We start from the raw sequence: 27,534 nt of genomic DNA, 5'->3' as shown, positions 1-27,534 counted from the left end.
TACATTAGATTCATATTTTATATTTAAATATAAATTATATTTTATATTTCTTACGGTGGAGACATTGGATAACTTGAACTGAAGTCATGTGAGTGCGATCAGATTAATTCATCGACCGAACAATAAATACAAACACAAAATCTCTCATCTTGAATGAAAAGAAGCAGAAAGAATAAATCAGCCGAATCATTTATTTCCATTCTCTACAACAAGATCAGTGACTTTTTATTTCATCATCTGTTTCGTGACTGAATTGTACAAAGTCTTAAAGAAAGAAAAGAAAACTACTGACACCATCGAGTTCAAACAAATGAAGAAAGTCTCCTGAACATTAGTAACAAACATAGATCACAAGCGTCTCTGTCGTCCAGCAGGCGGCAGCAGCAGCCGGTCTGTGGGGGGACGAGGCCTCACAGCTGTTGGGAGCTTCCTGTCTGACCCACATCTGAAGAGGAGCAGCTGTCACTCAAACAGACTCGATCGAACCTCGAACCCTCACGTCCGCTGGAGCGAGAGGACGAAGACAAACTGAAGCTCAGACGCAGAGAAACCAAACTGTGGCTTCACTGCAGGTTCTGGTTCTGAAGCTCAAACCTTTTCACGTGTTTCGTTGAATCACACGTTTGAAAACATTGGAGCGTAACTTCACCTGCAGCTTCAGAGAAACGATAGAAACCTGCAGGGGGCCGAGGCCGAGCTGGACGGGACTGTCGGGACCTCTGCCAGAGCGTTGTTTAGAAGGGGGGGGGGTCGTTCCTGCAGGGGCTCATGGTCAATGGTAAATGGTGAAATCACTTTACAGAAGAGTTTTTCACATTCATGTGGAATGTGGAGGTCAGGGGTCGCCAATCCTCTAGTTAAAGGACGACCGCTCTACCCCCTGAGCCACAGCGGCTCGTTGGCTCCAGGTCAGGTGACGTCCACACTGCTGCTGTGGAACTGTCTCGTCTCCTCAGATCAGAGTATTTGAATCTTCCTGCAGGATCAGCTGTTCTTCTCCACCCGGCCTCAGGAACCTGAACCTGACAGCGAACTGAACGTGCGGCTGGAAAATCGTTTCAACACATCTGGTGGAATTTATGACGAAGAACCGAGACGGTCGAGAGAGCAAAGGGAGGAGCGGCCATCTTTCTTCACCTGCTGCACGCTGTGTGCTGAGTGGTCCTGGATATTCCACTCGTCCACAGATCCACAGAGTCATTAACCCGACATGAGCAGTTCTGAGTGAGGGTTGTTATTAACAGAGCTGAGGTTCAGCAGGTGTCTCTGGTTCTCTGCCTCACTTCTTCCTCTTCGCTCATTTTTCCCGGCAGATGTTCGCCCACAGTCCTGCTTGTGTTTTCAGCAGCTGGAGTCCGTCTCCTCCTCTGCAGCTTTGGCAGAGTCAAGTGGAAAACTGGTCGTCCGCTGACGAACCGTCACCACATCACCATCTGTGGACCGAGTGCAGGGAAACGCTGGCGAGACGACGTCATCCCAAATCCCTCGTGGTCTTATTCAAACACCGTCGGCCACATGTGCTCCGTCACAGATTTGATCCCGGCTCAGTGCCCGGAGGAGAAGTTCATACCGTCGGCCGCAGACTGAAAACGAGCTCCACGAGGAGGCCCCGCAGCGGGAGGCGAAAAAACATGAACCCCTGGGAAGAGACGGGTTTGAGAGCGTTACAGCTAGCATCATGTTAGCGGGTTAGCTAACTGTTGCTTGTGAATTAGAATTTAAAAATGGCGGGGACATGTCAGCCCGCGAGCACAGACGCGGTTCAGCTAATCAGACGTTAGCTAAAGCGAGATTCAAATCAGGGTACGTTTATAAAACCAACATCATCTCAATGTGCATTAAAGTTCAGACGATCATTCAGCCTCTAAAGCTTCGATCGTCTCATTTCAAAACCTCATCGTCTTTTTTTTTCTGCATTTGATTGTTTGTCTGCGAAACGACAAAGAACTCATTACATTTCAGGACAGAGCCACAACTTTCATTAACCCTGTGAAGTCGACTTTCTTTGACAATTTATCGTAGATTTCTCAGAGAATCATTTATGGATCTTGATGAAAAAACACTATTACTAATTATTACTATTATTATTGCATATGAATGAATTGAAGTCACGTGTCTGTCGGTCTGTCTGATGCTCACGAATCTCAACTGTTCATATCAGCTTCACACTTCACGTGTCAAGGACCCAGTCAGATAAACTGTATATTATCTACTGTGTGTAAACTGTATATTATCTACTCTGTGTAAACTGTGTATATGTAAACTGTATATTATCTACTCTATGTAAACTGTATATTATCTACACTGACAAGAAAATTGTTAACCTCAAAAAATACTTCAGTTGGTAACACGAGAATTAAAGTTGACAAGTTAAATTAAACAATTCAAGTGTATTTTGTTCTTGGTAAATTATTTATTCAGTGTTTGTAGCATCTGATCGACGGTCACCAAACATCAGCAGGTGAATTATTTCAACATCATTTTTTTATTCCACACAAACAATCAGACAGAAATTTAATAAAATTTTGAATCAGATCAAATCCAACAATAAAATCTGTAGATAAGAAAAAAAATTAAAAATACTGTGAAACTGTGGAAAAGATCACGAAGAGTTCACGTCAGTCGGATCAGAACAACAGCTGATCTGAACAACAGGGAAACGGATGCTAATGAAGAAACGTAGAAGTTATTGAAATTTTTATTTCATGCATGTGAACACAAATTTGTCCAAAGGTTAAAAAAAATAAAAATACTTCAATTGACATGAAAAGGACTTCACCTACACCGGCTGCTAACGTGTGTGAATTTAAAACACAGTGTAGGAAACACCGACCGCCTGGTTTAGACCTTCAGTATAAAACTACCAGGAAATTTACCAGGAAATCTTTTTCCTACTTATCAGCTTCGTGTCTGCAGCTACAAAGTGCAAAAAGGCAAAACCACAGGAGAGAGTGAGAGAAGACGTCAGGAGCTTTTCACGTGAAAGATAAAAAGACTCTTCGTCCTGAACGAAGGCACTGAGCGGAGGCTAAAGTCGAGCTAACGGCGCTGCAGCTACACGGTTCGACCACCGGATAATCGGTCGGAGAGAATTTCATACAAAAAGTCATTTCTCTGAGGTTCAGTCGGAAAACGCCTCAAAAAACACAAAGAAGTGTCGTCAAGTAGAGAGCGCTGCTGCACCGCCGGCCACCAGGGGGCGCAGGGGAGCTAATAAGTTCTTAATTATAATGTATTTACTACTTAAGTCCCTCGTTGTAAAATGAGCTGAGGACATTTAAAAAGACAGGGTGCGACAGTTTTATGACAATTTTATCAAATCTTGAGTTTTATAAAATCTACCATCTGGTTAAAATGTGACGATAGTGAATAAAATTTGTGACACAATATTTTCGATTTGACAAAAGAACAAAATTGTTCTCGTATCTAAAACAATTTAACAGAATTTGCATAATAGATTTTTGGAAATTGGCCAAAAAACTAAATGTGAAACTTCACCAAAGGAACATTGAGAATTTTGATTTTATAAAAGTTTGTGATTCAAATAAGTTTTTATAACAAATGTAAAATAAATACTGTTTAGAAGAATCATTTGGAATTCCACCACATAACAAATTCTATAATTCAATAAATTAATTTTAAATTTTAAAAAATTGGAATTACAAAAGATATTTGTAGGATTTAATATTCTTGATGAATAACATCGGATCATAACAGAAATCTGTGATTTTTTACGGAAATAAGAAAATTCTAAAATTTAACCAAATGACATCACAATGAATCGTAACAAACAAAATGAAAAATAAAACATTTTCTTCCTCGAACAAACAAACACACACACTCTCTCACACACACACACACACACACACACACACACACAATAGAAACATGGTTATCATCATCAACACAATCAGGATGTTTGGTTTAATCTCGTCCGACAGTCTAATTTTCCTGATTGTTCCTCCACCTGCAGGAAACAGCGTCAGGATATAAATACCACAAAAAGAAGATGTGTTAAATCCTCAGATCACTACAGCGTCCTAACAAAAGTAGTTTGTGTCAAAAACATCACAACACAAATCGATTTTGGCTGAAAAATGATGAAGATTGAAGATATTTTTGAACCAAACTCGTCTGAAATGATTTTGTTTCGCTCTAAACCTGGAGATCAACCAACAGAAACCAACAGAACTAACAGAGGTCGTGTGTCAAAGACAAACAGGGAAGGAAGAGAGAGGAAACCACATTCAGACAAAACCACCACAACTAACTGAGAGAACATTTGTGCACGAGGCCACAGGACGTGAAACGAGCCGGACGAACCCTCGGGTGAAGCCGCTCCGTCTGCGTCTTCTTGGTTCTAAGAATCTTAAATTCTGGATTTGTAGTTTGGTCTGAAAGGACAATCTGCTAATTAAAGGACATAAAAACTAAACATATGTTTTTCATTCATTCTAATTCCTGAGCTACTTTTAGAATTTCACCGACTGAATCCACTTTTTAACCAAAACATAAAATAAAATGATTTGAACGTTTCTCTTGCTGCAGGCACAGCGATTAAAAACTTAACATTTGGAATATTTCTCCAAACTGGTTAAATATTGATTCGGTGTCTTTGTCCTGACTCGAAATCACAGGAACATTTTAAAATACGGACATTCAGGCCCAACTTCACCCTTCGCGCCCGGCTCGAGGGGTAGTGGTAGTGGAGGGGCAGTGCATTCTGGGAACAGTGCATTAATATCAGGACAGTACCGTTTACAGGAAACAACAATAAAATAAAAGTCAGCTGTCAACACAAAGCTTCCTCAAATTAAGACTCAAGAAGTTTCTCTCAACTTTGTTCATCCTCAGTTCAGGGTGGTGGGGGAGGGGTGGGGCAGCACCTGAACACTTCACCAGCTGGAAAAGAAAGTCCTCCGAGTGCCCTGGAGCAAGGCACTTCAGCCACAGCTGCAGCAGAGGAGAAACAAGCTGTAGTCTGTGAAACACAACTGTAGGTGAATGTTGTTGTTTCCAAGAATGAACTTTGAATGTTGACATTTCTCTGACTCAAACATCTAAGAAGAAAATTGAGGTACTTATCGACCAAGGTCAGATTCTGTGTTTCCAAACGTTTTCGGTCAAACTGAAATTTTACTCAAGCCCAGAATTCAGTGTCTGAAGTCAGAGTCACAACAACGAGACGAGAACAGAGTTGGAAAATGCTTCAACGTAACGTTTTGAACTGAAATTCGTCCAGAAGGGATTTAAAAACGATCACTGACATGAGATCACGCGTGTGTGGACGTTATCGTTTCAGATTCAGGATCAGATCACGGACACAAACTGACAGAGTTGAGAACAAGTGTAATAGATTACTGCTGTAAGAGACGTAAAGCCGGCGTGGTACAAAAATATTGGTCCGAACTCACATCGACCAGTGAATCTACATTAAAGAGGGAGTTTCGTCACCGTGACGACGGCGGGAGGAGGAGGAGGCTGTTGTTACACAAACAGCTGCTCGAATTAATCATGAAGGATTCTGGGAGTGAAGCTGTGTGTGTTCGTCGGAGTTAAGTTCTCGTCTCAGTGGCACAGAAACACAGTTCCATTAAAAAATGGAATTTATGAATCGTATATTTTCAGAGTGTCCTCCTCCCTTCGTCGTCCTGACGTCCTTTTGTCTCTCTGCAGACGAAACTCTCCTCTGCACAGTGGACGCATGTTGTCAAGAACATCTCCACGGGATCAAACCACCGGTCCGATTTTACAGTGTTAAAACACGAACAAACATATTCCCACCGTCCTCATGGGAACAAAAACAAAACATGAAATCCTCTCTGTACATTTCCCAAACGAAGTGGCGTCTCGTTCCTTCCCTCTCGATCAGATATGTGCCTCGTCGACGCTTTCCTCGTTGTCAGCTCACAGGAAAAGTCGATCGGTCTCAGAGCGGAGGTCGGACAGGAAGAGTAACGACAGAGTGGGAGGAGCCCTTTAAGAAAACACTGTACACGTGCGATCAAACACCTCGAGACAGAAACAGTTCGATTCCCAAAGGTCTGAAGGAAATCTGTCTCAGGAAACGACAACAAGCTCTGAGCACTCGAACAAACAGGAAGAAGGAATTATTATAAAATCTATTGCTTTGAGACGTGGGACAAAAGAATCGAATAGAAATATTCAGAAGCTTCAGACAAAGAACCACGAAGTGAAAGTTGAGCTTTTGATTTTTAATCAATCTTTGCTTCTTTTTTTTTAACAAATATTTTTTCTGGTTGCATCTTCTCCAATTTTTTATATTTTTTTTTAATCAATTTTTCAGATTTTTTTAAAAAAACATTAAAATGAACTGAAAAGAAAATCAGCAGATTAATGTTGATGGAAATAATCGTGAGCTGAAAACTGCTCCACCAGGTAAACGTCTTCTCACCTGGTTCTCTGTCTGAGCCTGATTATCATTAATCATTAGTAAAAAAAGTAAATAGACACAGGTCGTCTGTCAGTAGCAATCTGTGGCATTTTCCATCTTTAAGAGGCCACTGTGAAAAAGTTATTTTTGTTTTGTTGCTTTCAAAAAGAGTAAAGCAGGAGAAGGAGGAGGAGGAGGAGGAGGAGGAGGAGGAGGAGTGGAAGTTCAGCTTCTGACGTCGCAGCGTCTCCTCGGTTCAGACCGGAGCCGTTTGATTTTAAATAAATCTAAAGAAGAGCACAGAGAGATCAGTTGACGTGGGTGGAGGTGGTCAAGGTTAAAGTTACTGAACTTCCTGTTCATCAGGACGAACACTGGGACGCTGTTAGGAGCAAACAGCTGCTCCTGTTTGGTCCGTTCTGAAAGTGACTCCGAGCCAACAGGAGGGAAAACTGTGACACTGATAAAAATGGCAGCTGAGGCTTTAATTCTTCTTCTCTGGCCTGGACGCAGCTGCCTCGGGAACAGGAAGTGGTTTTAGACAAAGAGAAGCAGCTAAACTGATCTGACAACAGCAGCGGGTCAGGTTCTGCAGCGTCACTTCACCGTTTGAACGACTGACCATGAAGTGAGGGGACGTCCAGTCAGGAGAGCTGCATGTAGCTGAAGAGCAGCGGGACCAGGAAGAGCACGTTGAAGCCCACCGCCCCGTACACGATGTATCGGTAGGGCAGCTCCACCTCCATGTGCTGCCTGGCCTTCCTCACGTCGCCGCTGGGCACGCCGCACGCCCAGCACACCAGCGGGATGGTAATGGTCTTCATCAGCGCCCGCGTGGCCATCAGCACCAGGACTCCCAGGACGAGCCGCAGCAGGGCCGCGCTGACCAGGCCCACACTGAGGGCGGAAAAGACGAACGGGAGCTGGTCCGGCGTCGGGTCGGGCAGCAGGCCCAGGTAGTGGTTGACGTGGGAGGCCAGGGCCACGCCGGCCCCCGTGCCCAGGATCTGAGCGGTGTCGCCCCGCGAGGTGCTCCAGGTGTCCAGGGTGAAGGAGAAGAGGCCCAGGCCCAGGTGGAGGGAGATGATGATGAGCGGCGCGCAGCGGCAGGTCAGGTTGAAGCCGTCGATCAGGTCCAGGACTGGGAGGAAGATGAGCAGGATCAGGACACTGTACAGGACACCAGCGATGACGTCCTGGAGGAAACACAAACAGTTTTATCTCATGTTTCTAAAACGTTTGAATTTGTTCTCTGAAGATGTGAAATTGAACTTTCCCGACCTCGGAGGGTTTGTATTTTATTTATCAGACTAAACTGTCCCTGTGATAATCTGGTGATTGTCCAGAGTAAACTCCACCTCTCTGGAATTTGCTTTATCTCTCAACTGTGAGTATAAGCGGCGGTGCAGATAATGGATGGATGAGGACTTGTGACGTTACAAAGTCTGGACATTTATTTGTGTGTTTTTATCATCTGCACACAACCACTGAGGGTAAAGTTCATGGATCTACACAACAAGGCTCCGTGTCGCTGTGACCGGATTCAACACAAGACGGATTCAGTGACTGAACCAAAGACGAATATAAATCATTCCATTCTTCAGTTTCAAGTTCAAATCCCCTCAAAACAAACTGGATTCAAATGAGTCAATGTCAGTAAAGTTCCCGAGCATCTGAACCAGATAAGAATCTTTTGAGGTAAATATTTGTTGATGCGTTTCCTCCTGATGGATGAAGGAAGTTGAGGACTGTTGACAGGAAACAGGAAATCAGCGAGCTCAGCGCGGCGCTGAACTCTGGACACAAACTCAAAGTTCATCACAGTTTATTTATTGAGCTGAACTGACAGTTTGTTTCCTGCTCTGACACAAACCAACACGTGGATCTAACCCTGAATATTACGATAACAAATCTGACTGCATCTGGTCACCATCTTCATTTTAATTATTATTCTATTATTTTAAAATACCTGAAATAAGTGAAAGGCCTCAGTGCTGCTCTCAGCTGTGACATTAACTGTAAAAACTAAAAAAGGAAATAGAGGGAATATTAAGACCTGTTGATTTTCATTATTCAGTTTATCAAGACAAAATATAATTCATTATTTACATCTGCGACAAATCAAGTTACTTTACTACTTTGATGAATTTGGAAATGTCGCTACAGAGGGCGAGAATTGTTTGAGGCTAAAACCAGCAGCTGTTGGTATCATCATCATCATCATCATCACTACCATCTGACATCAGACAAGCAGGTCACGTCAGAGGTCAGAGTAACGATGGCTGACGTTATATAAATCGTCCTCACATCAGAAGAATGTTCCCGCCCCTGATATGAGCCCCGGTGTCAGTCAGTCATTAACCTGCAGCGCTGCGCTCACATGTTGGCGTCCGCTCAGCGGGTTCTCGTGTTCCAGCAGAGAAACCACGAGGACACACTCACTGCGAGCAGTTAACGGTTACTCAGCATCGAGATAACACGCAGGAAACCTCTGTGAAGGTCACAGAGACTTATCGCTCACACCACTGCAAACTTTTATCTGCCCTCTCTCACTCTCAATAACAGACACATTGAGCGAAAAGCTTTTTTTCTCCTCCACTGACACAAGTAGAAGAAGAGCATGAGCTGGAGGAACAGCTGGAGGAACAGCTCAGCTCATGTTCAGAGAAGCTTTCACCTAAAGTAAGTTTCAATGGATACAAATGAGTGTGTTTACTGTGGCCTCAGTGGAAACAGAACCACTCACAGTCCTGAACATGAAGCCTGACCCGGTGTGCCTCCTGCCCGTTGTTCCTCTGGAGCACGTAATGACTTAATGGATCCTGCTATCAGCATCCATTACATGGTTCCACAAGTTGAACATATGGACAGCAGGCTGAATGATAACAAGCTGTAAACATGTAGTCCAGACAAAGCAACTTGATTTCAATATAAAGTGTGTGTCTGTGTGTGTGTGTCTGTGTGTGTCTTTGTGTGACAAATAAATCCCTGTGTGTTTAAATTTATGTCATAAATACACATAAACACGTTGAACTGAGTGAGAGAGCTCATTCAGCCGTCAGTCAAAGGGTTTGAACATGTCGTCATCATCATCATCATCATCATCGTCATCGTCATCATCATCATCAGCAGCAGCTTTTTGTCTCCGAGCTCTTCCTGCAGCACAAAGGAGGAGGAAGTTGTTTCGTTGGCTGTGATGATTTCCAGAACACGTTAAGTACCCAGCAGGCCTGGCAGAGACGACCGCTAATGGCTCACCATGTGCTCGAGCTCCACTCCCTGAAACACAACAGTCCCCACGCGGGCCGACCGCGGAGCCTTCAGCCCTCAGAGCAAACATCAGGCCGTGTTATCAGTCGACCCACTGATCCATCTCATACAACGTCCGCTCAGAGGTCTGCGTCCAAACGTTGTTGTTCTTCTTCAGTATCAAAGAAATCCAGCGACACTTTTCTAATTAACTCTTTATAAATTACTCTCTTTATACTTCTGATGAAACCAATAAACCAAAAGAAGGATGAAAACAATGGGGCTCAAGCTGAAGCCCACCGTGTAACTCCCATTTTCTGTTTACATACAGTTACACAACATTGTTATTACAGTCTCGGGCCGAGGTCTGTTTCCGTCAGGCAGACTCCACCAGACAGAAGGAGTCCATGTTCTGCCGGCGGGTTTTGTGGTGAGAGAGCTAAAAGCTAAAAGCTGAAATCTCATTCAGAATCTGTGAAGCGGTTCTAACCATCACATTGAAGAGGTCAGAGCGATGTATGTGTTCGGAAGGATGTTCTAAAATCTGACGGGAGAAACATCCTGTTTTTAATTTTAAAAGATATCAGCTCAAAACTATATTATTATGCTTTTTCATTAAATGTGAATAGAAAAAGGTTTTTTTTAAAGTAAGGTGTAACCAAAGAACAGTTCATGGCAGTTTATCAGCTTGACCTTTTGCACGCCATCGGTATTTTACATTGTTTGAGAAGAGGTGTGTGGAAGTATTTTAGGCTCTATTACGTAGACGGCAAAGTACGGAACAAAGATAAGGCTGTTGATTCACTACAGAGCAGCAGTGACGACAAACCTGTGGTCGACCTGATATTTCCACCAAGCAGCGGAGGAGGCGAGTGTTTGTCCTCGTCTCCCAACCTGAAAGACTGTGAGGAACTGGAGCAGACACCAGTTCATGGAAATGTGTATTATTAACTGGTCCCACTGTCAGAACCATAATCACAGCACTGAGCTACTTCTGAGGAAACGTGAAAGCTCTCGTCGAAGGGACTGGGGATTTGTCGCGCCTGGTTCTCGCTGACAGTCGTGACATGGTGAATCTGATGAACGCACACACATCTTCAGGCTGTTCGGTGCACGATGACTCAGTGCCGTGTTAGAATTCACTCTCTGTGAATCGTTCATCTAATTAACAGCAGGAATGAATCCTCGTAGAACTTTGTCTGGGTCAGGTCTTGTTTATCTGAGGAGAAATATTGTCTCCGATGATCACAGACGGAGCAGCGAGTGGTGGTGAGGGACGTCGCAAGCCGACGTATGTCTGTGGTTCCTGAGGTGGACGTCTTGACTGCAGCGCCACCTGTGGGCAGCCACAGAAAGCCCTTAAAGAAAAACCCTCTGATGTGGAATTACCTTCTGTAGTGTATCTGCCAGCAGAGCCAGCGTGATGTAATGACAGCTGGTCCCTCACCACCGTCCATCAATCACCGTGACACAGACGTGACCACGGAGACCGTTGCCCCGACGACAGACAACTCGAACCCCAACAGTGCACCGAGACTGACGTCATTTACCGACAAGAGAAATTAGCCCAAAGAAGGTTGATGTGACACGAGGCCTGAAAAACCACAGAGATCTGAAGAGAAACATGTTTTTTCTTTGAATTCACTCGTTTAAGTAAATTCAGAACCTTTTAGTTGATCATCTTCCAGACGTCTGGAGGAGAAACTGAGGGGCTCCAAACGTTTGTGATAACATAAGAAAAGTCTGGTCTGGTGGTCAGTCGACCCCGGACGTGTTTCCCAGGAGTGTAGACCTCATTCTAAATGAGACATGTTGTTCATTATGATGTTTACATGTGTTTACATATTCCACATATCACGACAACCTGAAATAGTTTCATGCACGATGCCGTCGTTTCTCCTTTTCTGTGTTTTCCTTCTAATTTCGCAAAAGCTTAAATTCTTGTTGTTTCTGGTTTTGAGTGTCAGAGTTTTACTGCAGATGTAAAAACGGGCTGATACGAGCATTTCACAGTATCAGTGTTAATCATTGATTTCCCACTTACACAAATATAAAGACTTTTATTATACATAGAATTTTCAAATTGAAAACACATTTTCTTAATTCCATATATTTGTGTTTCTTTTTACTTTTACGTATTTGTAAAAAGGTTTACGGCTCTAGTGTCTCTGGTGAGTTCGAAACTCTGTGGCTGATACATCTGTACTTCTACGTCTTTTCAGGGACTTGCACAGTCACAGTTCCTGTTCCTTTGTGTGTGTGTGTGTGTTGTGTTACCGTCACTCTCTCACTACCTGAGGTGGTTTTCAGAAATACTGTAATGCTGTTGGGGAACCTAATCTTTTTTAACACACCCACCCGGCGGTGTTGGATTCTGTTTTTTCGTGACAGCACCTGTATGGAACAGAGGTGATCTCATCCAGCTGAGACCTGCTGTGGGCAAAACACTTTTCCAGTAAGAATTGAGAGTTGCTGCCTTTTATTGCCTCACTCACGCACACGCATCGGAGCTGAGCACAGACGTGTGCAGGCCTAAGCATGTCGAGGACGTGACGCCTTCCCAAAATCCAGAGAGGACACAGTAGAGGTTAATATTTAGTATTTTAATTCAGAGTGTTTGCACATGTAACCAGGTGCTGTGAACGCTGCACACCTGAACTTCACTCGGGGCATAGAAATGAAAACACAGTCAATAAACCGTGAGGTCATTTCAGGGCACAGCTGATAGACTGAACAGAAACACAGTGTGTTCATCATCTCGGTCCAGTTCCTCCAATAATCCTCCTGTAACAACAACAACCCCCGCTGGGTGGAGATGAGCAGCAGGCGGACACTCAACAGAACAACTGTTCTGAGATATGAGTCCAGATTCCACCTCTTGTGTAAATCAGCGGGTAGACGGGTTCCAGTTTCACACCACGAGCGACCGTGTAGTTTTCCTCTTAAAGCTTAACAATGTGCTTTGCTTGTGTGTGTGATGTTTGAGCCTCAGGTGCAGAACGATCCACCTCCTGAAGACAGTTTGTGGAATCACCTCATCATTTCTCCTCACACGAGCAGCTGTTCTGTGTTTCCTCGTTCTATAGTTACTCTGGTGATTGTGTGGCTGACACCAGAAGCTGCTGCAGACCCAGTTCTGGAGCAACCGCAGGTCAGATAGAGTTTCCTGCAGGTCGGCTATCATGTTCAAACACACAGTGACGCTGCATTGGCACTGCAGGTGGCAACGCTGGCACCGTGTGTGTGTGTGTGTGTGTGTGTGTGAGGGATCAGACTCACCAGGACTGAGTGCATCCCCATGTAGATCCGACTGACGCAGACCAACAGACACCAGCAGAGAGCCAGACTCAGGCCCAGTGCGGGCGGGTACTGTGGAGGTGACAGGAGAAGACGTCAGACAGGTTTAAAATCAACAGCGTCAAAAACTTAAACGTCAAGACTTTAGTTAGAATTTAAATAAATACTGGAGCCTGATTGATTTTCACACTAATCTGTTAAATGAGCATTTATGTTGTTATGCATCAATATGAAACGTTTAAACTGCAGCATGTGAACGTTCAGCTACACTTTGGTCAGTGAGCGGTTTGTAACCGGCCTTGACAAAATGTTGCAGAGTGATTATCTGCTCGTGTCGACTCAGAGCAGCTCATAAATATTTCAGCAATTCTGCTGTTTCCTTATCAGAGGAACCTGTAGCGAAGAGAGAAGGGAGGGGCTTAAATCTGAGGGCTGGAGTCACTGTGCAGCTACAAACGTCCAGAGTCCGATCTCCTTCATGTGACTCAGATTATTTGTTTTCTAACCGTCATCATCATCATCATCGTCATCATTAATGGCAAAAAGCCACAGTGAGTCACAGTTTTTGATCCAAGTCACACGCCTCAAAATCAGTCCCAGAGCCATGAGACCGACACGAGGCGCATGACTCAACGCTCGACTTGGCACAGACACGATGACGCAGCAGTGAGATGAACGAGTCTTGCGTCACTTTAAAGCTCAAGCTTCAGACCTGCACTTAACTCCGTGTAATAACCTGAAATCACCAGGAGGCTTGTGTGTGACAACGCAGACGACATTCTCCCCCCGGTAGAAACTCTAAAATGTCCGAGTCAGCACATGTGAGAATGATGGATGAAAGGATTCTCCACGAGGGAGTGAACTGGTTGATGAAGATTCAAAACAAACTAAAAGAATGCAAACATCTCGCGAAGACGTGAACGTGAAAAAAAGATTCAAGAGCTTTCAGCGACGCCGGGGTCAATGTGCTGAAAACAAAAACACAGAATGTAAAACAGTCGCCAACTACTTCTCTACAATTCCAGTGTCGACTAATCAGCCGTGAATAAAAAGCGGCGTGTGAGCAGAAGTGGAGGAGTTCAGGAGCAGGTTGTGCAGCGTGAACGCAGCCGTAAAAAGAGGAGAAGAGAAAAGAAGGGATGACGGATGAGAGGCTGCTGCTGCTGCTGAGGTTTGCACACTCACTAAAAGCCTTTTGTTCTCCTCATTGTGGCTCCTGTGTGTTGAGAGAGCTCAGACACACACAGACACACACAAATGACATCACCGCGACTCCCAGACCTTACTGCTTTTGGGGGAGGGGGTGTATCGTCTGATGAATGGTACTCCTGACTCCTCTCTCTCTCTCTCTCGCTCCGACACACACACACTGTCATCGGACACATCTGTAAACTCAAACTTGGTAAAGACATCATGACTTGTTCTTCAGGAACAGTTGAAGAGTATCTGGACCTGGAGCTCACGCAAGGATTAAACAACACGACTCTAAATCGAGGGCTGTTGAATCAGACCTGACGGGCAACAGGAGTTTGTGAGACTCGTCAGGCTGCACTCGAACGTGCTAATTATAAACCCTGGGAGCACTTCTCAGTGTAGAGGGACACCTTGGTTGAGCTCAGAGTCGGAAGGGCAGAGGAAGGCCGTGTTCTTTATCGTTGTTCAAACAGAGCACGTGTCACCGGGGGTCCCACGGCCGCGTTCGCACGCTCGCTCTGGCCCCGTGCCTGAGACCACAGTGGTGCTGCCCGCGGCTGCCTCATGCACGGCTTTATGGACGTGGTGTGTTTCTTGTGCGGCTTGTGGTTCTAGGCTCACTGCTTATTGACTGTTCGCCCCAGAGCACGGTTAGCTCTGAGCTCGCTAACGTGACACACACACACACACACACATATGCAATAAAGATGGACGACATGACGGCTCCCAAAAGTGAAGTGAAATGGTTGAAGACAAATATCAGGGTTAGAATGATGAATTGGGAAGTCTTCATATCTTTCGGTGGTGCGTCTCCTTTACTTCAAACTAAGCTGCGTTTCAACATTTCATTTCTGCACATGAAACACCTCTCCACCACCTCTCCTCTTTGTTTGTTTCCGTCTGTTGAACGCAGAGAAAAACCTTTGGGGCGACGTTCATCTGAACTCGGAATGAAAACACAACGTGGAGCTGGAGAAGGGAAACTCTGGACTGTTGAACTCATTCACGATCGCAGGAAAAGCTGGAGTGATCCCACCTCATGTTCCCGCTCGAGGGAGGAAGTGTAACACAAAGCCTGTTTACCATGAGGCTCTCTGCTGTGGCTGAACTCAACCACATAACAACAACTTAAAGAAACCTCATCATGAATTAATGACTCCTTATTTTTTTGAGACTTTCATTCCTACGTTAAAATATCTCGTTTCCATCAGTCCGGTGTAACGTGATTCATCCCTTCATTCCTCTTTTCACACATTTTCATCTCTCCCTCTTGTCTCTCTCTCTCTCCAGGCCTCTCTTCGCCCTGGAGTCTATTAATTGTTTTTTTCTCTCCATCATTTTCTGCATTAATCCTCTCTCCTCTGTTCTTCCTCCACCTCTTTCCCTCCAGTCTCATCTTGTCTAATCTCCCCTCATCTACTGTTTCTCCTCCTTCCCTCTCCGTGAACTGCTCTTCTCTTTCCCTGGTCGTCTCTCTTGCTTCACTCTTTGGATTATCTTCCGTCGAGACATCTGGCTCAAGTTATTGTCTGAGTCGGGCGAGGGCGGTGGGATGGGAGGAGGACCGTCTGTGACTGCGGCCCATCCAAATCCCAACATTCCTGGTTTGCTCAGACAAGTCGGGCAGAGACTCAGAGAGGAGACAGAGCGGCTCCAGCAGGTAGAGGAGGTCAGAGACGAACCTCTGGTCAGGACGAGGAACGCTTTTCTCAAAGTCTCTAAATTATTTAGATTTACCACCGTGATGTTTGGTTTTCAGAGGCAACTTCTGGATTATAATTATTTTAATAATATAATTATATTTTTCCAGGCTTCTCAAGCCGTTAGAAAGAGTTAAAGGACCCGTGTGCAGAATTAGGAGACATCTGGTGTGAAGTTTGACACCACATAATGAACGCTCCCCTCACTCCTCTCCTTCTCATCGTGCAGGAGAACCTTCAGGTAACATTAACAAACTTTAACGTTTACATAACGTGCACAGCTCTGGCCTCGGTATACGTACATGAAACCCATTAAACTGTTTGTCACACAAATTCCACTGGTGCTTTCACATTCCCTGGGTGCCAGAGGACAGTAATGACGAGTTGGAAGCGACTTTATCCGTGAGCGAGTTGTGTTTTGTAATAAAAAGGTCGCTTTTGAACAAACACAGAAGAACACCATGGTCTTTGTGCGTCATCGTTGAATTTATGAACACGCCCAATCGTCTCCTTTGGGACAGAACTCACAGAAAGTTGCCTCGATGGGACTGAATGTGACTAAACTGGTACTTGATCCTGAAAAACTTGTTGCCATTTCATCCGGTCTGGTCGGCTCCAGTTGTGAAGTGAAGAACAGTGACGGGAGAAGAAAAGGAGCTTACAGGAGCGTTTCAAGGGACTTTGGAGGCACCAGGCCCTACTGACCCCCCCCCCCTTCAAGGAACAGGAAGCTGAGACCAAAATAAATGTCTTATCTGTTGTTCAACATAAACAGGTCTGTCGTATTTCAAACCCGTGAACAGAGATTCATTTGTTTAGAAGCGTTTAACCGAGCCATGAGTTTGATGCATAGAAAGAGACCTTTAGAGACAGAACGGAGAAAGGAGACAGATACGGACTCTCAATCTGTCTTATCTCGGAGTCCCACACTCGACGGTCAGGGGTCGCCTCTCTTATCTCCTCCTCTGGCTGACAGACAGGGAGGCAGTGTGCTATAAATCAATCCCACCTCTGCTCTGGCCTGTGTGATTCAAACAGCACAGTGATCCCACGCACTTTATATTTCAAATTGCTGAGCTTTTTTTTTTTTGCCACTCGCAGCAAAGTAAGGAATGTTACACACCAAGAAAGTCCCCGGAGAATGTGGCAAAGCATGATGGGAACTGGACTTCAGCACGGGATAGCAGCTTTTATAATTCCTGCTCTTCTGCTGCTTCTAAACAAAGTCTTCCAGAAACATCCATGAGGTTTATGAAGATGACGCCCCCCCGTCACATATTCACATAGAGTGGATTTTATAATTTATCATAATGATCCATTATGTTTGGCAGCTGAGGGACAGGCCGCTCGTGAAGTCTAACTAATTGAACATTAACTGAACTTTCACTTGTTGAGTAAACTTTGTGAACAGAAATTTAAATATCTCAAAACTAACGTATCTGTGTTCGAGGCCACATGAGAATGATTCTTCTTCTTCTTCTTCTTATAATTATTATTATTACGGTCTCTGCCTTTGCATCTCAAGAGTATTTTAGAATCCTCCGCGTGCATTACCTTTTTAACACGGTGGCGTTCATGTACACGTTGTTGCTGAACGGGCAACACGTCCGACACACCCACCAAACAGGAGAAGCGAACGTGTCTTTCAACCCGGAAACCGCAGCAGAGCACTGCAGAACGTTCTGAGCTTGAACCTATCCAGAGTATAATCTCACACGTGTTAGTCTGAACTCTCGACGGTCAAAGAGAAAAGAATCTGCTTGGTGGGGTTTCCCCAGTCTCTGAGACAATGGAGGTGGACTACACAGACCTTCTGTTGGCTTTTACAGACGAGACACAATGGAGTGTTGTTCCTCCCAAGTGAATGGGAGGAGATGAAGCGAAGAACAACACAGAACGGTTTGTTAAAACCAAATTCCTGCACCATTGTTATTCAAGTGGTTCGGTCACATTTTATGGACTTCAACAGAAAACACAAGGTACAAGAGACGCTTCACCTGAACTGAGGAAGTTTCAACTGTGAGAGAAACACGTTGGCATGTGAAATGTTTTCGACTCAGGGGTTAACGTACGAAAACGCTGAATGCTAAATATAATCATGTTACTATAAGACTGAGCCAAAGAACAACTGAGGTTGACAGAGTCCAACAAGAGCCAAAGACGTTTAGGATCAATTCCTAAAATAGTTGCTGAATCTTCTGTTTGTCTGGTCTCCATGTTTTTAAACCTTCTAAAAACTCTTTCCTGCCGTTAAACGACGAGTTTCACACCAGACCGAACGGTTGTAGACTTCCTTGTCGTACACAGAGGACAGAGTGACGTGGCCGCTGTCACTCTATCCACCGAGCCAGACGCTCATTAACCGTTAATGACAAAGCCTCCGAGGACGGAGGACGGACTTCAGAGAGTCTCTGTGATCCTGTGGCACCAGTTGGACGTTAGAGTGGATGTGGGACTGGAGGAGACATCCAAAGCCTGTTTAGTGCATTGATACTGATATAATTGTGTTGATAAGAGCCCTCATTAAACCAACTGTGATAATATCACCGCCATGTTGATTTAGGAGGAGCCAAGTGGGTGAAGGGGAGAAGAGCCAAGACGATTTATTGGCCGGCAGATAAAAATCAGCCGATATGAACCTTTCTCACTTTTACTATTCAGAATAAACATCATCGGAGAAGATGTGCTGGACATAGAAATCATGTTTGTTTTCCTAATTCAACTTCTATAAATGATTTTGTAGTTTTTGTTCTCGACTATGAAACAGATTTATATGTTCGTCTCTTGAGGATTTACTCAAATAAAAAAATGAAATGTCACTGTGTGAGAAGGATTGAGGAGATGTTACAGGTAACACAGATAAGTCCAGTTGTTTGTTGTTGTTTGATATTTTTCACTGGTTAAAAACAATTTGCAAATTTACCAAAAGAATAAATAGTGATTGAATCGTCACGAACGAAGTGTAAAACTCGACATAAATGAAGAACAGTTAAGACGAATATAGACTTAACATAAACTCAATGTGTAAAATCTTCTTATTAATTAAGTTTTAAATTAAGACGTTAACAGGGTTGATGATAAAGTTCTTTCAGGGAAACATCTTCCAGCAATTAATCAAGAAATTACACAAGTGTAAGATTAAGTTGTGGTTCCACTATTTGTTGCATAATTACTAAAGCGTTGCAGTCGACCGTCCGGCAAAGACCTCGTGGCTACGGTTTGTTTTATATCGGACAGCCAGCGTGAGGAGGTGAAGGGTCAGGAGGTGTAATCCGACGCTTCCACCGCGCTCTACTGTTTCAATTGTCACCCATGATGCTTTGCTGTACATTATTGGGCGTCAAGTGATCACTTCTGGTTTCACCCGCACGGAACGAGGAGAACGGAGGTTGTGAAAGATCAGAGGAAACTTTCTCAGGAGGGGAAGTGGCTGCTGTCAACTTCTGCTTCAAGGTTTCCACCAGCGAGACAGAGAGTTGTGTAAGGATGAACGCCCCCCCCCCCCCCCCCCGTTCCTCTCTCTTTCTCTTTCTGACAGATGTTAAATATGATGACCCACCATAGTCTCTTCTCTCCCCCATCTTTTCCACCCTCCTCTCCTCGTTTTACTCCAGAATGGACCTTTAATATTTAAATACTTTATATTTACATCAGGAGCAAGTCCTCTTCACGGAGGCAGCCATGTTTTTTTTTTTTTAACAGTAGCTCAGACGGGACAAACTAAACCTTTTTGAGTTTCTGGGACGACTGAAGCCGCCACAGGTTCTCTCTCATGTTTGGAGGTGGAGGGGGGGAGGTGAGGGGTGTTGAACTGCAACGTGACACTTCACCACTAGATGTCACTAAATTTCTACACACTGCACCTTTAACTGGAGATGTCGCTCTCTCCACAGCAGTTGTGGGAACTGTTGTGTTCCTCTAGAAGTTTGTCATGGACCTTGTGGTTTTTAGAAGTTTGTCTGGACCTTGTGGTTTCTAGAAGTTTGTCATGGACCTTGTGGTTTTTAGAAGTTTGTCATGGACCTTGTGGTTTTTAGAAGTTTGTCTGGACCTTGTGGTTTTGAAGGACCGTGAGATAACAGTGGGAGTGAGGTGAGTGGTACTGTACCTCCCAGCGGCCGCAGGTGATGAAGAACAGGGAGAAGGGGATGGCGGTGCCGGACATGGCGTGTGTGGACGGCATGCTGTACTCCGAGTTGTAGAACATCTCCACCTTGACCACGGGCGGTGAAGCGGGCCGCGGCCACCCGATCACGTCCTTGGTGCACTGTCCCAGATACATGACCCACACCCACACCATGATCAGCCTCCGGCCCGCGAAGGCGTCCAGGTTCCAGATGACGAAGGGGAAGAAGGTGATGTAGAACAGCTCGTTGCCCAGCTCGGTTCCGAACGTGAAGAGGTAGAACAGGAACCGGTTCTCGATCAGGAACTCCTGCCCGGCGTCCCCCGTCAGAGAGTTTCTTCGGAGGGGCTTCAGCGTGGAGACAGCCGGGCCGCCCTCAGCGAGCTCCCCCGGACACTGTGCGCCGCCGTCGCCCTGACTCGAGGCTCCAGCCCGGGGGAGGCTGGGTCCGATGCTGTCCACATTTCCCCCGGACAGCAGCGCCCCGTTCCGCGGAGCGCTCTCACATCCATCCCCGTGGCTGTCGTAAACATGAGCCCCGGTAATCCTCCTCCGACCCCCGGCCCCTCTCGCTGACTCCCCCTCACCAGCTCCACCGGAGGCGAACTTTTCGCTCTCCGTCTCCCCGGCGGTGAGGTGGTTACAAGCCCCGTTGTTGTGCGGGTCGGTCCGCCCCGCTGCCCCGCAGCTGCCGCCGCCGGCGCCGGAGACGCTTCTGGAAAACGTCCCGCGAACCCCGCAAATGTTCTGAAAGCGGGCGACGAGGTGCGGGTCCTGGAGGTACCGCAGCGGCTCCATGAACCCGTCGATCCCCCCCCCCCACGAGTTTAATCCGATTGAGTCGCCCACACGCAGCCGAGGAGAGCAGCTCGGACCCCGCTACTTTTCACCCGAGCCGCGGATGCTAGTTTTCCGGCTAACGTTAGCTGGCTAACCCGCGCATCGCGACAAGTGAAGCCGGAAACCGTCCTCGGAGCCACGGTGTCGGTGCGACGCCGTTATTTAACCGTCCAACAGCTGCTCTCTCCCGGGCGGTGACGGACGAGCCGGACGGTCCCTCGGTGCTGGTGCGTTCAGGTTCCGCTGCGTGAGCTCAGTGTGGGACTGACAGACCCGGGGAGCGCGCCCTGCAGCGCTGCCTTCAGGGACTGTCGGAAATGTTAGCGTTCAGCTACAAAATCCGCTCTTTATCAATTCAAAGTGACAAAACAAAACTGATTCATGCTTTTATCTCCAGTTAAGCTTTAATACTGCCATGGACTGTGGTTTTGTACAGTGGACTCCTATCAGACAACTCATGCAAAAGTCACCTGCAAAATTCTGCTCTGTTCGATGCCACCGCGATGCTAAAAAACTAGTGATGTTACCGGAACCAGCGATGCTAACAGTACTTATCTCCAGTTACTTCAATTATATTGGATCTGGCTGCAACACTGTTTTCATTGCATGTCATTTAGTTGTAATCCAAAGCAACTTCCAATTAGTGCATTCAACATCTATGAGGGGCCATTCAGGGTTCAGCATCCTGCCCACGGACACTTCGGCATGGGCTGGGATTTGAGCCGCAAACCTCCTGGTTGGTAAGACAAAGACTTTATGGGATACGTAGTTCAAATATCTACACAGCCTTGTATCTTTGTCAGGGTCTCTGATTGGCTGCAAGGGCAAATATATTTGTTCAAACCAGACAATCAACCAATCAATCAATCAATCAATCAATCAATCAACCAGCACAATGATTATTATCTTTATATTGAAGTTTGTAGATGGGCTTGAATGCATCAGGACTCAACCCTCTAATGTTCGAGTTTTGTCAGAGCACCTGAAGGCACCAGTGGTTATGGCGCGCACGCACAATAACATTGAACGTGCTCATGACGTCATGACGTAACGTCACCACACTATGAAGCCTTTTTGAAAAATTAAGAAGAGAGAGAGAGAGAGAGAGAGAGATGGATGGATGGATAGAGAGATAGAGAGATGGATGGATGGATAGAGAGAGAGAGAGATGGATGGATGGATAGAGAGAGAGAGAGAGAGAGGGATGGATGGATAGAGAGAGAGATGATAGATGGATGGATAGAGAGAGAGATGGATGGATGGATGGATGGATGGATAGATAGATGGATGGATAAATAGATAGATACAGTATATAGATAGATAGATGGATGGATAAATAGATAGATAGATGGATAGAGAGAGCGATGATAGATAGATAGATATATAGATAGAGAGATGGATGGATAGATGATAGATAGATAGATGATAGATAGATAGATAGATAGATAGATGATAGATAGATAGATGATAGATAGATAGATGATAGATAGATAGATGGATAGAGAGAGAGATGATGGATAGATAGATAGATGGATAGAGAGAGAGATGGATGGATGGATAGATAGATAGATGGATAGAGAGAGAGATGGATGGATGGAGGGATATATAGATAAATAGATAGATGGATAGAAAAATGCACCACACTTATAAACATTGTCACGTGTCATACTTTATTAGATAATCAATCACCTGAAAAAAAGTTGAATGGCCCTTTTTTCAAAATAGTTTATCTTAAATGTGAATTTCATCAAAATATAAATTCTTGTTTTAATAAATGAAGTTTTTTTTAAAAGTTGCCTTCATTTAGTCTCTGTGTTGATTTTTCACTGTTGTCAGGACGCACATTTTCCAAAGGCAGTAAAACTTGCAGACGCACAGAAAGACGAACCACACAGAGACATTTTGCTCCACATTAAATAATAAAACATCTTCTGACAGTTTTAGAGAGAACTCAGTCCCCTGAGCTGTTTTTAATCAGGACTGAAAGTAGAAAATATGAAATATAAGAATCAATTTAAAGACATTCTGCTCTTTGATATTCAGCTTTCAAACAAACAAAACAAAAGCTGAAACTCACTCACAAAAACTATTTTTGGTGCAGAAGAAGAAACATTTAGACTCTGAGATCTGAAGAACGTGAGACGAGATGTCATTTCGTTTTTTTTAACGACCAAAAGTAAAAACAAATCATCCTTTTCAACAACTTTACTTTCACTTCCTCTATAATAAGCATTTATGAGTGTATTCATTCAGAACACATCAATAATAATAATAATAATAATAATGACATTTAAAAATACTTTATTATTAATTTAACTTTATCCATGAGGATATAAGTCATATCCTTACACCTTCAATTTATTACATATTGTTTATAAATACATTAATAAAATGAATCTGCTTATAACTGCATGTTTTTTTCTCATCATTATCAAATCAAGTGAAGAAGGGCTTCCAGGGAATTCTTTGACCAGCAGAGGGCAGCAAAGTGATAGAATAAATGAAAAACAAGCAAGAGCCCATTGAATGAACACAGGACATCGAACACAACCAGAAACGATCGTTTCTCCCACAGGCAGTGAAAGCACCTCAGAGGACGAGGGTCCGGAGAATGTTTCATAAATCACACGTTAGCATCGAAAGATAACAGAAGCATACAAGCGTCCGTGAACGAGTCGAGGTGCGTCAGAAGTAGCCTGCGGTCTGTAAATCCCTGAATAAGCTCATGAGTCCACACGAGCAACAGTTACAACGAAAAGCAAATACGAATAAAATCAAAATCAAACGAAAGTCCTGCTCAGAGTCCTTCACATTTGCACGGATACTAAACGACCCTGTTGATGCTGAGGCAGGAGAAGAATCAGGGTTTCTCAGCGTCTTCCATCTGCTGCTGCTGCCTCCTGTCGAGGAGACGAGAGGAGGCCGAGGACACGCGACCCCGAAGGGGGAGAGGTCGGCAGCTTGTCCTCAAACAAACGGTGCACGTCTGTCTTTCTCCTGACTTGGTGAACAGAGGCCCGATGGCGAGGGCTCTGCGGAGTCAGCCGTTGTCGTCCAGGTTGTACAGGAGCACCTGGTGCCTCGGGGTGAGGCCCGGACACGAGCCCAGGCCGTACAGGCATCCGGCTGCAGGGTAACAGGGCACCAGCCGGTAGTGCTGCAGGTCCTCAAGGCCAAACGGTGGAGAGCAGCAGTCCGTCACCAGCACCTTCACTCTCTTCCTGTCCGGGTACATCAGCCTCCGCTGCCCACTCGCCCCAATGACTTCCTCCTCCTCCTCTTCCTCTTCCTCTTCCTCCTCTACATCATCTTCTTCTTCCTCCTCCTCCTCCTCCCCAGCCTCCAGCTCCTCCTCCTCATGGTGGATCTTCCTCAGCAGGTTGTTGATGAGGACGGAGCGCCGCAGGTAGGCCTCGGGGTCCTCCAGGAACCTCAGCTTCTCCAGGGACAGCTTCAGGATGCAGCTGCGGTCCTCCTGCAGTATCAGGTGCTGCAGGAGACAAACACAGAGACGTTTAAAGGGACCGCTGGAGGTTTGAGCTCTATTTATCACGTGAGGTACGATTCATCATATCTGTCCTGAATCGATCGAAAATGACAAATAAATGAAATGAACGTAATAAGCAGGAGCGACTGAACAGAAACACAGAGGCCGCTCAGAGTTCCTTCACACAGCAAATCAAATCACGCTGAAGGTTGTTCATACTTTTTGAAAATATCCATGTAGGCCTCCGTGTAAATCCTCCTCCTCCGCATATTTCCTCTTGAAGTAGGCAACTTTCGACGTTGTTGAATGGTTTGTTCTCTCTCTCGCGGGGAAGGAGGCTGCTGCAGGCGAGAGAACAGAGATTAGACGACACATCCAACAGAAGGAAGGCTGGGAAACATGTTTAAATATTAAAAACGCTCTGCAACACAAGTTTTACAGTCTGACGGAGCCTAACTAGACTTTTTAGATGTCAGTTGAACGGAACCTGGGATTTAAAGACACTAACCAACATGTTTGTTTTCTGTTTTCTTCAGGAAATGAGGATAAACTAAATGTTTTGAACGCTGTGTTTTTTAATTTACACTCAAACAAATGAATGAGTCCATATGGGACAAGGGTCATGATCCACGTGGCCACTAGAGGTCCCTGTCACGTCAGGTGAACGTAAACATGCACAGTTAAAGAAACACATGACGGTGCTTTCAGGTTCTGTTTAAAAAGTCTAACTTTGTGAACCACTGAGGTCGCTGCGGGTGAGTGCAGGGGGAGATGGGGGAGGTAGACGTGACTGTCACCTGCTGCTGATGGTGCACAGCCGGCGCTCAGCTCTGGAGACGTGAGGGTGAATCAGTGCATCTGATCCAATCTGAGCCTCCACATCACCCTCAGGCTCCTGCAGGAGTCCAGAGATCAAGAGGAGGAAGAGGAGGAAGAGGATGAGACTGTGGGACCAAAACATCTGGACATGCTCTGTTGTCCCATTCTGAGTCAAAAGTTAATCTTTGATTGACCAAGTGACCAACCTGTGAAACCTGGACATGTATACATTTATACACATACACATACACATACATACATATTGAATTCCTGATTTTATATATAACTAAAAGCGGACGACAGCTCTCTGGATCAAAAACCAATAGAAACATAAAATATTTATACATAATGATAAAAACCTCAATAAATCTGTTGTATTAAATGTTTTATTTGTTTCATTATGTTTCTCACAATTAGTATTTTTGCTCTTTTAAATCAATTTATTAATTAATTTCATGTTAAAAATATTTAAAAAAAACATCCTGATTTGATCCATATGTTGTTAGTGTGGTGTTTATTTGTTTATTGTGTTTAGTTTCACATCGAGTGTGTAACTGATCCTTTAAAATTCACATTTTTACTTAGAAATGAACAAACACAAGTAATCTGCTGTCCTGAAGCTGATTTAGATTCATGAAAGAGCAGAGGGGGGAGAGAGAGAGAGAGAGAGAGTGTGTGTGTGTGTGTGTGTGTGTGTGTGTGTCTGTGTGTGGTTATTTAAAATGCCATAAATCAATCATGAAGCTTTATCGTTGACAGAAACATTCGCTCCCTGAAGCTGCTGCAGTGACTCACACGGTTTTAACATCCAACTGAATATTTCATCTGTGGGAGAAGGATGATGGACGAGTGTGAGAGGAGCCAGAGAGAGGGTGCGTGGGAAGTGTGTGTGTGTGTGTGTGTGTGTTCGTGCTCTGGCTCCTGCTGGAGACACTTCCATCCAATAAAAGCAGAATTATTTGTGTTGGATCATAAATCCACAGTGAGCCTCCTCCTTCAGAAACCCACCTGCACCTTTATTACAGCTGAGGTGAAACACAGAAGAAGAAAGTTTGAGAGGAAATCTAAACTTAAATCAGGATTAAAAGAGATTTCATAATTTACAGATAATCTACAGATAACAACACTAAACTGGTCGTGAGAAAACAACCTGTCTGTTTGAACGAACTGTTCATCTCAAGGAGAATCACCAGATTTATGCACGTTCATATTTTACATGTTGAATTGTTTTGTTTTATTTAGAATAAACGTTGATGTTTAGGTTTTTAAATGTTTCTCTGTTCTCTGTGTCCAGAAACACTTTGGTTTTAAAATGTTTTAATTTAGTTCCAGTGCATTTCTTCGGTTGGTCTAAAGCACCAGCTGTCTCCTGCAGGACGAGCATCGTAGAGAAACTTACCTCTGCTGTGGTTTAACATGCAGCTGCTGCAGCCGCCGCCAACAAATCCGTGAAATGTCCCTTAAATGTCCGATCAATGTCCGTTAAAGCCTTTCAGTCACTCCCTCCCTCCTGAACCTCTCCGATCCTCGGCGAGACATCCACCGTCCTCACACCGACTCAGCGACGCTCCCGCTCGGCCTGAAGTCGTGGCCTCCCCCGGTGGGTTCCTGCAGACACACGGACGGAGGACGCGAAGCATCCTCCTGAAATATCCACGGCCGCGGCACCGGGAGGCAGCGCGCGCCGCTCCCCCCGCGCCCTCATTGGTCCAGGCGGAGGCAGATGTTTCCTGTTGCTAGGAGACAGAGTCAGCGCCTCCTCATCCTGTTCGCCGACGGAGAGAAAAAGTTTCCTGACTCCTCGAGAACACGATGAAGATGATGTGATGAAGAGGAGAAGAGCAACGTCGCCTCTTGTTCTCTTTGCTCCTTCATCTTTTTCTGTCGCAGGTTTTTTCCCAGTTAGTTTTATTTCTTGTAGTTTTCCTCTTAAAGATGTCACAACTTGTTCTATAAGTGAATATGAGCTGTGAGAATAGAGTTGGATTGATTGATTGGTCACTTTTATTATTTATATTTCTGATTAATTTATCTAAAAGCAAACTGAGAGATACACAAGAAGTGTTTTTTGTCGTCATCTTGCTTCGTTAATGTTGCGCTGCTCTTTTGTTTAGCATCTGTGGATGTTTTGAAATAAATATGAAAAATAAGATAAGACGTTTTTAACCATTGAAAGTAAAACGACTAATAAAACATTTCTAGAACTGGATCTGGATTATGCTGATTTATATTTATATTTTTACATTTATATAAATCCTAATATTTTGATCTAAGTCTAATTCCTCAAATTGAATTTAACTGTCTTTAAAAACACACGAGGTTCTTCCTGTAATCTCTGATGGGGGGGGGGGGGGGGGGGGTCTGTGTTTTGGTTGTTTACTGTTGTTTAGTGTGAGTGTGAGAATAAAAGCCTCAGAACTAAGACATC

General features: G+C 44.7%; 1 protein-coding gene and 1 long non-coding RNA gene across 3 annotated transcripts; one reads left to right on the top strand and one right to left on the bottom strand.

The window, feature by feature from the left end:
* The first annotated feature begins 3 nt into the window (after positions 1–3).
* Positions 4–3,832, top strand: LOC138412221 (uncharacterized). Its single transcript, XR_011244713.1, has 2 exons — positions 4–1,224; positions 1,314–3,832. It is a non-coding gene; the product is annotated as an uncharacterized lncRNA (long non-coding RNA).
* On the bottom strand, positions 2,394–26,859 carry sgpp1b (sphingosine-1-phosphate phosphatase 1b). 2 transcript variants are annotated; one of them, XM_069535612.1, is made up of 6 exons: positions 26,506–26,859; positions 25,085–25,182; positions 24,507–24,628; positions 19,943–24,290; positions 12,923–13,012; positions 2,394–7,590 (listed from the first exon to the last, which is right to left on the bottom strand). In XM_069535612.1, the coding sequence occupies exons 4-6, from the start codon at positions 20,756–20,758 to the stop codon at positions 7,039–7,041; spliced, it is 1,458 nt and encodes a 485-aa protein (XP_069391713.1). In that variant the 5' UTR covers positions 20,759–24,290; positions 24,507–24,628; positions 25,085–25,182; positions 26,506–26,859; the 3' UTR covers positions 2,394–7,038. The 2 variants fall into 2 exon arrangements, with proteins under 2 accessions (XP_069391713.1, XP_069391714.1); XM_069535613.1 differs by having other exon boundaries at positions 24,507–24,625.
* Between the last annotated feature and the right edge of the window lie 675 nt (positions 26,860–27,534).

This window comes from Paralichthys olivaceus, chromosome 12, assembly GCF_024713975.1.
Source record: "Paralichthys olivaceus isolate ysfri-2021 chromosome 12, ASM2471397v2, whole genome shotgun sequence".
Lineage (NCBI taxonomy): Eukaryota > Metazoa > Chordata > Actinopteri > Pleuronectiformes > Paralichthyidae > Paralichthys > Paralichthys olivaceus.
Note: the sequence above shows the minus strand (reverse complement) of the source record. Positions and strands in the feature narration are given on the sequence as shown.

Coding starts and splice junctions, on each gene's coding strand:
- sgpp1b (XM_069535612.1), bottom strand. CDS start 20,758: ATGGAGCCGCTGCGGTACCTCCAGGACCCGCACCTCGTCGCCCGCTTT. Junction 13,013..19,942: donor TCACCTGCGGCCGCTGGGAG/GTACAGTACCAC, acceptor TCACCTCCACAG/TACCCGCCCGCACTGGGCCT. Junction 7,591..12,922: donor TGGGGATGCACTCAGTCCTG/GTGAGTCTGATC, acceptor TGTTTCCTCCAG/GACGTCATCGCTGGTGTCCT.